General features: G+C 44.7%; 1 protein-coding gene across 1 annotated transcript in view; it reads left to right on the top strand.

Annotated features, from left to right (window-relative positions):
* Positions 1-12,404, top strand: part of ADCY10 (adenylate cyclase 10) — an 88,004-nt gene that overhangs the window by 29,937 nt on the left and 45,663 nt on the right. The window contains exons 8-11 of the mRNA XM_063299895.1: positions 5,888-6,079; positions 6,411-6,532; positions 9,411-9,487; positions 10,989-11,178. Of these exons, the coding sequence (XP_063155965.1) occupies positions 5,888-6,079; positions 6,411-6,532; positions 9,411-9,487; positions 10,989-11,178 (581 nt within the window). The remainder of the gene's footprint in view (positions 1-5,887; positions 6,080-6,410; positions 6,533-9,410; positions 9,488-10,988; positions 11,179-12,404) is intronic.

The raw sequence follows: 12,404 nt of genomic DNA, 5'->3' as shown, positions 1-12,404 counted from the left end.
TGAGCTTGTCGAGGACTTGCCTGACTAGGGTTACATGTTCCTCGTGCGTTTTTGTGTAAATAAGGACGTCGTCGATGTAGACCAGGACCCCTTTGAACAGATGTTCATGCAGTACCTCATTGATGAGCTGCATGAACACCCCAGGGGCCCCCGCGAGTCCGAAGGGCAGTACTTTGTACTGGAAAGCGCCTAGGGGGCAGTTGAACGCCGTCTTCCATTCGTCCCCCTCCCTGATTCGGATGCGATAGTACGCCTCGCGAAGGTCCAATTTGGAAAAGACTTTGCCCGTGGACAGGTGGGCGAGCATGTCCTTCACCAGGGGTAAGGGGTATTTGTTGGACAGGGAAGCCGCGTTTAGGCCCCGGTAGTCGGTGCAGAGCCGTAGGGTCCCGTCTTTCTTCTCCCGGAATAAGACGGGGGCTCCGACCGGTGAGCATGCTGGCTCTATGAATCCCCTGTCTAGGTTTTTATCGATGAACTCCCGGAGGGTTGCCATCTCCTTCGGGGTCATCGAATAGATCTTTGGTCTAGGTAAGGGGACGTCGGGCAGTAGGTCGATCCGGCAATCCGTCTTGCGGTGGGGGGGTAGTTGGTCAGCTTCTGCCTCTCCGAAGACCTCGGAGAAGTCGGCGTATTGTTCTGGTAGGTCTGCTGTGGTAGCGGCGTTGTCTTGTGTGGTCGCCTCTGCTCGTCCTACCGTGGGGTTGGTTCTGCCCGCTGGAACTGGTGCTCGATACTCGCCGTCACCGAATGTGAAGGTGCGGGTCTCCCAATTGATCCGCGGGTTGTTTGTCGCGAGCCATGGCATCCCCAGGACTGCAATGGGCCGTCCGATGTGCGTGACTACGAACGATGTGCGCTCGGTGTGAGTGCCCATTTGCAGGGTGACCGGCTCGGTTTGTAGCGTGGCTGGTTTCCCTCCCGCTGTAGAGCCGTCCAGCTGGTGGAATGCCAGCGGCGTGGGGAGGGGGAAGCAGCGGAGGTCGAGTTTGGCGACTAGGTCGGGGTGGATGAGGTTTTTTGAGCACCCAGAGTCCACTAGTGCCGCGGCCGTGGTGGCTCCGTTGCCGGCAGAGAGTTTAATTGCTGCCAATATTACGGGGCTTTCGTCGTTTCGTTGAGGTGGTCTGCGTTGCTGTCCCACCGCCTGCCTCGCCACGCGTTTCAGGGCAAGCGGGGAGCATTTCCCGCCGGCTGGTCGGGGTCTGCATTGTCCTCTTCCCCCCAGTAAGCGTCCCAGCCCTCTTCTGGTGTCGCTGTGGCCACGGTCATTCGGCGGTGAGGGGGCGGCCCCGGGTTGGGTGGTTTGGGGCTAATTTTCGGAGTGGGTTTGGGCGCGCTGGTCGGCGGTCGGTTGGCGAAGCAATCCACCGTCTTGTGCCCTAATTTGCCACACCTCCCGCAGGGCTCCCGGTTGAACTTCTTTTTTGGGTATATGGGGCCGGCCATCCCCCCGTGTGGTGCGGGTACCTTTTTCCCGGCATAGTTTGTGTCTTCCGTGGTTGTCATGAGGAAGGTGCGGTGCGCATGTTCGGCTTTCCCCGCGAGGTGGATCCACCCGTGTAACGTTTCTGGGTTGTCGCGGTAGAGGGCCCATTGGAGAACGTCGCGGTTGAGCCCCCTTTTGAACATTTCCAGCAGGGTGGTCTCGGACCAGTCGCTGACCTTCCCCGCGAGGGCTTTGAACTCCAGGGCGTAGTCAGGGACCGTGCGTGTGCCCTGTTTAAGTCTTTGGAGTGCGCTTTTCGCCCTTACTTTGGCTAGGGGGTCTTCGAAGTAGTTTTTCATCTCATTGATGAAAGCAGGGAAGGTGGCGAGGGCGGGGGAGCTGGACTCATACAGTTGGATGTACCAGTCCGCCGCCCTGTCTTGGAGTTTGATCGCCACGGCGGCGATCTTGTCGGCCTCGGAGTCATAGGAGTGTCCGTGCCCCCCATGAACTCCCTAGCGTTGGTCACGAAAAACGAGAGTTTTGTGGGGGTCCCATCGAAGAAGATGGGGAAGTCCTTTGGGGCCCGGGCGTTTTGTGCGGCCCCGCCTCTCGCTTCCCGGGGTGTGGTGTCGGCCGCCTGTGCCGTCTGCTGACCCTCCGCTGGCCCGTGTGGGTTCGGTGCTTCGCTCGGGGTGTGGGCCTGTGCGGGGACGTCGTTGGGTGGCGCGGGGGGCATAAGCGACTGGAGCATGATCCGGAGTTCTGTCAGTTGAGCCCGCATGGCCGCGAGTTCAGCTCGTGCCTCCTCGTCCACAGCCCGCGCCGCCGCTGGGGCCGGTTCCGTTGGCGCGTCCTCGGGGGTGGGTTGCCGGCGGGGTTCATCGTCCCTCTGCCGCGGGTCCGCTTCCTCCGCCGTCTGCTGGGTGTCTCCGTCGTCCTCCTCCGTGTTGACCGCCGTTGGGCTGTCGCTCCACGCCCGTTGCTGGGGTGCGATGTGGGGCGCGGGGTCCTCCGCTGGTTTCGGAAGTCGTGCTGCTCCCTCCCGCGGTCGGGTTGCCTCCATCGCCATCTCCCCTTGGGGTTGGAGCTGAGGCTCGGGTCGGGTGGGGTGGGCGTCCATGGCTCCGGGAGTCCACGGTGCCTCTGGCCTTGGTCGGTCCTCCTCTGTCTCTTGCCGCGCGGCTCGCCCTCCTTGCCCGCGCCGCTCCAGCCTCATCTTGCTGGTCTTCTCGCCGTCTACTCCTCCCGCGGCTCGTTGTCGTCCGGTGGGGCTCGGCGAGGCTGAGTTTATGACTCTCAGCTTTATGTCATGCGCTGCCTACCTCTGAATAACATTCAGACACTGGTTCGCGGATCAGGCTCTGGTTTATTTGCAGGGCAGGTACAGCGTTGGTAGAAAAAAGCTGAGAGTGACAGGAGCGCGCCGGTGCGGGGTTTAAATACCCCGTGCCGGTCAGCGCCCCCTCGCTCACGGTCACGTCACCCCCCTTTGTCCAATACGTTGCCCTGCCGGTGGGTGAGGGTTTCCGGGATCGCCCATCATCAGGTTTCCCATTCCTCTGCTGATTGCTTTCAGCTGGGCGATCCCCGTTGTATTGCCGCTGATGGCTTGGGTGTGCTCCGTGATCCGTTTAGTTATTGTTTGTTGGCCGTTAGTCGTTGTGGGTTGATGGCTACTTATCTTGTACCCCTTCACCTATTTCCTTGCCATTGTCATGTGTGCCATTGCGCTGATGACTTTAGCTCAACGGCACTCATGACAGCATCTGATTCTTACCAGATTACTCTAAAACTGTCATGAGCACTGATGGTGAGCAGGAGGGGGCCCCTATCCAGGGGGGAAAACGCATGCGTGGTAGAGAGAGTTTGAGCTGTCATTCAAAGAGACACAGAACAGACCCGCCTTGACCTTTGGGGTTTATCTGTATGGGTTTTCTCACGCTTCTTCAGTTGGTTAGTATTTTCTATCTACTGTAGCGGTAACAAAACACTAGAGACCTATTCCTCGTCTCGGCGTGGTTCCTGCTTGTCAGGACAAAAACATGTTTTAACTCACTTATAAATTCAAATAAAGGATCCAGAAAAAATATGACATTTCATAGAAATCCTTGCCCTACTAATGACCATTCATATACTTATAGGCAGACATTGTAGCAATACAGTATTATGGCCAAGTAATTTAAGGGCCTCAGGAGGCATGGCGGTGATGTAGGACTTTTTTCAGCCTCTTTTTTTGGTGGGTGTATGTGCGTAGGTGTCATGTTTTGTTTTTCCTCTTCTAAAAATAAGTGCATTTGGTCTATCAAATATTTATTTCAGTGGTTCCATCTCTGGAGAGTTTGGGGGGCAGGTGGCATTGCCTGGAAGGCCTTGTTAATTCAATCTTATCTATACAATATGGGATTTTTAAACAATTTTCACTTAATAAAGCACAAAGGTACTTTTAAAGTACTTTTTAAAAGCCAAATATCATCTCAGGTGTCTCTTTCTTCTCAAGACTACTGTAGTTTTTGATATAGAATATGATTGTTTATATTTATTGTACGCCACCCAGTCATGATTTTATTATTTTATTATTTTACATCTGCATTTTACCACCAATTTTATTTAATGAAATGCTTAATAAATTAGTGTTTTAATACTTCATTAGACTGTCATTCAGCAACACAGCATTGTACTTAGTTAACAGTTTATCACTTATTCCAAATCCCGCTGCCTTAGATACTTTAAATAGGGTGTGGCGCTCCAACTCTTATCTGCTTTTCCTCCTCTCTTTTGTGTAAATTGCACACTTACCCACATCCCATTCCCCTTTCCCCTTGTAATATTGTTGCTGAATTGTATCTACTTCTGATCATTGACCATTACTACTACTACTACTACTACTATTATTATTATTATATTTATCTTATCCATCCTGTCTGTCTCTCTGCCTGCCTGCCTGCCTGCCTGCCTGCCTATCGATCGATCGATCGATCGATCGATCTATCTATCTATCTATCTATCTATCTATCTATCTATCTCAGGATGGTGAAGAAACCTAATATTCCTTCCTCCTTCTGTTTTCTCCACAACAAGCCTGTGAGGTGGGCTGGGCTGAGAGATAGTGACTGGCCCAAGGTCACCCAGTGGCTTTCATGCCTGTGGGGGGAGTAGAGTTCACAGGCTCCTGGTTTCTAGGTCAGCACCTTTACCACTATACCAAACTGGTGAGCAAGCGAGTGAGCGAGCCAGAAACAAACAAACAAACAAAGATTTGATTTTGATTTGAATCTGCTTTCCCCCTCCGTCTTCTTTTTGTATTTTTAAAAAACTAAAATAGGTGCATTAAGCCAATCAGAGACTTAAAACAGCTATCCTACTGCTTGTTTTAAAAAACAGTGGGAGATACCAGTCTAATTCAGTGCTGAATGATTGATGTCATCTTAGGAGGTGATGAGGACATTAAATAAAAGATTTAGGGCCACACATAGCTCCTGGGATTAAGGCTGTCCATCCCTAAAATGAATGAATGAATGAATGAATGAATGAATGAATGAATGAATGAATGAATGAATGAATAAGCAAGCAAGCAAGCAAGCAAGCAAGCAAGCAAGCAAGCCACATGAGGGAAATTTTTATGTATCTTTTAGTTCGAATAGTCCTCTTTGCAATGTAGCTAATTGTCTTATATTTTGTTTTAATTTATGTTTGTGACATTAATAACTTGTTTGCCTGCAGATCTGATTTAAAACACACATTCTTTAAACTAAAGCAATCATTATCCAAGCCATCTAGAACATTAGATGATGATACCCAATTTTCTACATTCAGGTATATCAACACTGTAAAATGCCAATAGAAGAATATTTATCAAATTTAAATTAAATAGAGCAAAGATCAATACAAATATTGAGTGCATATCTGTACTTAGATTTATGCCACTTGTTTTACAAAGTTATAGTACCAAATTGAAGTAGATTCCTGCTTGTTGGTTAAATACATAAAAATGTATTCATAGAACAAAATGGCTGCTCTTGTTAATCAATGGGATGTTCAATAATAAGCTCCACGGGAATAGCTGTTGTTGCAAAATCACAAGGAGTTTTGGTATCCCTAAAGACTAGTAGTATCCTAATCTAAAACCTAAAGCAAAAAAATCACATGGAAGCAGAGATAAATCAGAAAGTGGTACCTTACAGAAGTTCTTTTTTGCACTTTATGATAAGAAAAATTTTCCTTGCTCCATAAAATTATAACTTTTCTTTATTTTTTTCATTAACTAGTATAGAAAACAGTTGCAAGAAAAATTATGATAATCTGTGGTAAAATGTTCACTTTGAGGAAATCCAATTTTTAAAAGAACGTTTAAAAGAAAAAAAAAATCATAATATATATGAAAATAGCTAATTTTCAGCTCAGTCTTTCTCTCCTCAAGTTCCTGTAAAAAGTTAATGCCTCTTTCCTATTTTCCAGATTGATGATAACCAGCCACTAGATTATTTGTCAGAGCTACGTCCTGTTACCATTGTTTTTGTGAATATGCAGTTTGAAGAAAATGCCAATACGAACCATGTGTGTAAGACTATCCAAGATGCCAACACTATGATCGCTGGAACAATAGTACCCCGCAGTGGCAAGATTAATAAGGTCTTCATGTTTGACAAAGTGAGTCTCCTGTAGGGATGTTTCATGTTGTAGCAACAAAGCACAACAATGAATTTTCAATAAAACTAACTGATAATATGGAATTAGCATTTGACATAGTAATGCTCCATTTCATTAGGTGATTTTCTTGTTCAACCTTGTTTCTTTTATTATGTTTTGCAATACATGTATTAACAGTACTGTATTATAATTTTACCTTGACTATTTTAGGATACCTTGACCTGAAAAACAGCATGCAACACTAAATAAGTAAATATCTTTTTATGAATTGTATTTACCTGTTCTTTGAAACAGTCTTCTCTGATGTTTTATTTTCCCCTTCTCCATAAAGGGCTGCACTTTTCTTTGCATCTTTGGTCTTCCTGGAGATAAACAGGCCGATGAAAGCACAAATGCTCTCGAGAGTGCACATAAAATTCATACTTTTTGTTCCACAGCACTCATGAAAATAAAGTAAGTAAATGACAGTGGGATGTCACCCACATACATCTGGTCACATGTAGCGTTTATGCCCTAGCTTGCTATATCAAGGAGTGCCACATCTGCATCCCAATTCTAGTTCTGTATTCATAGCATCATGAAGAGATGCATCAGCTAAGACCTGGGTTTAAGCTTCAGGGAAAACTATTGGGACAACCAGCCAACTAAAGTTGTGTGAAAAGTGACAGGAGAGATGTTAGAATTGTACTGGTTTATCCTCAAATAAGATCAGGTCTGATTTTTAAAAAAACTTTGATACTTTCTTAATAGATACTCAGTACTACATATTTACTAAAAGCATTTTAATTCTACATAGGGCTCTTCCTTATGGAGGAGATAAAAGTGCTATCCACCATTCCTTGAGACAACAGCAAATTATATCAACACAGAATTTGCTGCTCTCATTGGGAGCCCTATCCTGCCACAGGTACTCACTAGGGTTCCTCTTTCTGCAAGAATCAATCCATGGTCAGTGAATTGTGTCGAATTGCACTCATATCCAAATTGCCATGGCTTGTTGGTTCTTGAAAAGAATGGAAAATAACTAATACTAGAAGAGCTACTATAAGGGTAGAATAGCTAAGAACTACTTAATTAATTTCTTGCAAGATGATGCTGTCAAGGTAATGCATGCTATATGCCAGCAAATTTGGAAAACACAGGAATGGCCATCAGATTGGAAAAAATCAACTTATATCCCCATACCAAAAAAGGGAAACACTAAAGAATGTTCAAACTATCGAACAGTGGCACTCATTTCACATGCCAGTAAGGTAATGCTCAAGATCCTGCAAGGTAGACTTCAGCAATTCATGGAGCGAGAATTGCCAGATGTACAAGCTGGGTTTAGAAAAGGCAGAGGAACTAGGGACCAAATTGCCAATATCCGCTGGATAATGGAAAAAGCCAGGGAGTTTCAGAAAGACGTCTATTTCTGTTTTATTGACTATTCTAAAGCCTTTGACTGTGTGGACCATAACAAATTGTGGCAAGTTCTTAGTGGTATGGGGATACCAAGTCATCTTGTATGCCCCCTGAAGAATCTGTATAACGACCAAGTAGCAACAGTAAGAACAGACCACGGAACAACGGACTGGTTTAAGATTGGGAAAGGAGTACGGCAGGGCTGTATACTCTCACCTTGTATACTATTCAACTTGTATGCAGAATACATCATGCGACATGCTGGACTTGAGGAATCCAAGGCTGGAGTTAAAATCGCTGGAGGAAACATTAACGATCTCAGATATGCAGATGATACCACTTTGATGGCTGAAAGCGAAGAGGAACGGAGGAGCCTTGTGATGAAGGTGAAAGAAGAAAGTGCAAAAGCTGGACTGCAGCTAAACCTCAAAAAAACCAAGATTATGGCAACCAGCTTGATTGGCAAATAGAGGGAGAAAATGTAGAAGCAGTGAAAGACTTTGTATTTCTAGGTGCAAAGATTACTGCAGATGCTGACTGCAGTCAGGAAATCAGAAGACGCTTAATCCTTGGGAGAAGAGCAATGACAAATCTCGATAAAATAGTTAAGAGCAGAGACATCACACTGACAACAAAGGTCCGCATAGTTAAAGCAATGGTGTTCCCTGTAGTAACATATGGCTGCGAGAGCTGGACCATAAGGAAGGCTGAGAGAAGGAAGATCGATGCTTTTGAACTGTGGTGTTGGAGGAAAATTCTGAGAGTGCCTTGGACTGCAAGAAGATCAAACCAGTCCATCCTCCAGGAAATAAAGCCAGACTGCTCACTTGAGGGACTGATATTAAAGGCAAAACTGAAATACTTTGGCCACATAATGAGAAGACAGGACACCCTGGAGAAGATGCTGATGCTAGGGAGAGTGGAAGGCAAAAGGAAGAGGGGCCGACCAAGGGCAAGATGGATGGATGATATTCTAGAGGTGACGGACTCGTCCCTGGGGGAGCTGGGGGTGTTGACGACCGACAGGAAGCTCTGGCGTGGGCTGGTCCATGAAGTCACGAAGAGTTGGAAGCAACTAAACGAATAAACAACAAAACTTAATTAATTGACCGCATCAGGTACGAGTTAAGGATGAAGGCAACTTCATAAGGACATGGTAGGAAAAATTTGTTGCGACTTGTTCATACTGTGGTTAGGTTCAAGTAGGGGCATGGCCTATATGTACCAAAAAAGAAGGCAACCCTTCATTTAAAATTATGTCCCATTTTAGGAAGATAAACAGACAATTTATCTATCTCCATTATCATATTTTCAGAGAATATGACCACCTTCCTGTATTAAAGGTATAGATTTAGGAGAGAGATGGTTTCATCATCTTTCAGATAAATAAGGTGGCATCTTACCCATTTATTTTTAAGAAACATCTATTATGTTTTCTGCATGACAAAATAAACGTATCTCTCCTACCTTTTCTTCTTCTGTGTTCAGAATGCAGACTGTAAGTGGCATTGCTTACGTAACTAAAACTGCATCACCTGGCACAAAAGGAAGGTGATAGCAATCTTTGCTGAGGCAACACAAGGTTTGTAAAGCTACACAAAATCTCATTAAAAACACACACGCACTCAGAGAAAATTGTAAAGCAGCTCAAGAATGGTTGAGCATGCTCAATGGATGCTGGATGTATGCAGGAGTTTGAAGAATGGAACAAGAAACTGAGGTATACTGTTGAGGATGGTATATAACGTAGTGGCTGGGATGTTAGGCAGAATTTTTTGTAGCTGCCACATTGGGTAGATAACTGCAGGTAAGTAATTGTCCCAGGAAATCTAGCGAAGCTTAGAGGTCCGGTACAGCCTATCATTTTCAAGATATATTCTTGTCCCCTTTCTGAATACAGTTACCTATGTTCCTCTTTGTATTGTAGGATTGTCTCTGTTGGGGTTACCGGTGGGCCGGTTTTCTGTGGAGTCGTTGGTCATCATGTGAGGCATGAATATACAGGTGCAGCTGTAATGAATCTCCTTACTTTTCCATGCCCAGGACCAGAAATTTGGTGCAACAGATAAAATATTAGCTCCCATCTCACTCTTAAAGATCTTGACAGGCAGTGCTTCCTCATCCATCCCACCAGAGCCTACATTTCTTAGTGCAACTTCTTTTAGCTATCTATTCATGTTTCTGCCTCAGATCCTTTGTCCTGTTCATCCTAGCTGTGTTGCGTGGGCCTCATTCTCTAATTTTAATGGGTTATTTTTTAGAATATCATGCCCTTCCATGGACCCAGATCACTTCTTGACATGTTTTTCTTTCTAATATGAAACTGTTAACCTGTACAGCTCTTTTCTGCCTCTATTTTTTTTTCCATTCAGTCGTGTCTGATCCTCAGCGACTGCCTGGACTAGTCCCTGCAGTTTTCTTAGCAAGATTTCAGAAATGGTTTGCCATTGCCTCCTTCCTAGGGCTGAGAGAGAGTGACTGGCCCAAGGTCACCCAGCTGGCTTTCATGCCTAAGGTGGGACTAGAACTCACGGTCTCCCGGTTTCTAGCCTGTTGCATTAACCACAAATCCAAACTGGCTCTCTATAGCTATTGTGTATTTAGGAGAGAGATGGTTTCATCATCTTTCAGATAAATAAGGTGGCATCTTACCCATTTATTTTTAAGAAACATCTATTATGTTTCTTAAAAATAATTTGTCCATTATTCTGAAATTTTTCATTTATAATTCACATGTTCAAACTAATTATCCAAAATAGCTAACATTAAAAGCAACCTAACAGTGACCTATAATGTTAACAGTCAAAGTATTGGAAGTAGATAGTAATAAAAATACTTAGTGTTATCATAAAACACCTTCTCAAAACAGAGCAAGTGCTACTTAGATCTCTGTGGATAGAAAATTCTACAACCAGGATAGAACTGTCTAGAAGGTTTAGTCCTGATGCTCATCAAAATATGAAGAGCCATTGGGCTCAGTATGATGACTTCCTAACTTCCTGATAATGCTGGTTTTGGTTTGGGAAGATAGATTCTGCCACTAATATCAAATAGAAGTCAGGTGTCAGATAGCATTTTTGGATTCCTTTGCTTTTGGTTATTCATGGATTATTGGTTCCTGCCAAGGCTTCTCCCTATAGAGACTCTTCTGTTGTGCCTTGTTAGGAATTTGTACCCTAGTGCTATGAAAACTAAATCAACAGGTTTTCTTTTTGAATCCAGATTCCCAGGTTTTGGGGAGTTTTGGGGAGGGAGGAATGTCACAGAGAACTGGGGGTTTCCTTTTCCAGGAATCCATAATAGTGAGTGACATTTCTACTGGTCTTTCTGAATGATAAAGGAAGTCTGTTCCATCTTCTGCTTTAGCAAAAGTACCATTTTATACAAAAGCTACTTTAGCAGTTGTTTTAAGTAGCTCATTCCTAGACCTCATCTTGTTTGCAATACTGCTTGAGGAGAAATGTACATGCAATTGAGGGCTTCTTTCTCTTTCTTTCCATGTCAGTGATTGGACGGAAAGTTAACCTTGCTGCACGGATAATGATGTTTTATCCAGGATTAGTAAGCTGTGATGCACTCACTTATTCCAAATCCAAACTGCCATCCTACTTCTTTGAAGAGCTCCCAGTAGTTGAGATGAAAGGTGTTGTGAATCCTGGGACAATCTATCAATTTCTTGGTATTACGGAGAAAACGTAAGTATTGACTTGTTGATAGTTGGACAAGGAAAAGAGTTTGCTCTGGCTGCCTAAAACTTTGAATGCAGAGTAGACCCAGGGATCTTCCCTTTAAGTAGATTCAGCTCTCAGCAAAGCAGGCAAATGGTTGATTGTTCTGCAAAGGCCTCTTCTGCTGGAGTATGATTTCTCACATCCTCTACAGGATATATTATCTCTACAGACAGGACATTTATCCTTTCTTATGTCCGCTTCAGCAGTTCCAGTGACTACGTGTTACACCAAAGAAATTGTGTTTTCACTGTTTCTTCTCTCAGATACAACAAATCTTTGCTAATGTCCAGTTAGATATATGTTAAACAAAAGATATGGTTTAGAACGGCATTACACATTATGAAGCAAATAATACACATTTTTTCTGTTGCAGTTACAGTATGTAGATCTGTGGAGAGGGACAATATAATGGAATGCTTCTTTGGAAGGGGGTGCAATTCATCATGAAGAAGGTGGTGGTGTGTCCCCTCCTCAAGAAGCCATCGCTCAACCTAGCAGTTTTAGGTAACTGCTAGCCTGTTTCCAGCCTTCCCATTTTGGAGAGGGGAGTATTAAGAGGATAGCAGGATTGTACTTGCAGAGAATTGAGGAGGAAATTGATTTTCTGTATTTTTTCAATCAGAGTTCAGGCCCAGGTACAGAACCAAATCCACCTGGATCATTCCTGTGGCAGGAATGGAATAGAAGAAGTGCAACCCTCATGTTGTGATTCATTGCTCAGTGGCTTTTGATATTGATCATTGTACCCATCTTGATCATCTACAAGGACTGGGAGTGGAGGGCAGAGTTCTGCAGGGGCTTTCCTTCCTAAGTGGGCAGTTCTAGGTGGTAGTAGGAAGTGAGAGATCTAGACCTAGGAATCTCCATTGTGGCCCCCACAGGGATTAACACTTCTCCACTCCTCATTTAACAACTACATGAAGCTGGGGGAGGTCAGCCGTTGGCATAGAATCAGGTATCATCAGTGTGAAGATGATACTCAGCTGTATATCTTAAATCTGGGCTGAAAAGGATGTGTGGCTGAGGTTCTATTTCAGTGCCTGGAGGCTGTGAGAGTCTGGATGGGGAAGAATAGCCTTAAATTTAATCCCAGGAAGATGGAATGGCTTTGGGTGTGGAACCAACTCTGAACAGGTGAAGTAGATGGTCCTTTGGGTACTTCCCTGTACAGTGCTGACTGATAATTTGGG

This window comes from Candoia aspera, chromosome 3 (assembly GCF_035149785.1).
Source record: "Candoia aspera isolate rCanAsp1 chromosome 3, rCanAsp1.hap2, whole genome shotgun sequence".
NCBI classification, from domain to species: domain Eukaryota; kingdom Metazoa; phylum Chordata; class Lepidosauria; order Squamata; family Boidae; genus Candoia; species Candoia aspera.
The sequence above is the reverse complement of the archived record's forward strand: the minus strand, read 5'-3'. Positions and strand labels throughout refer to the sequence as shown.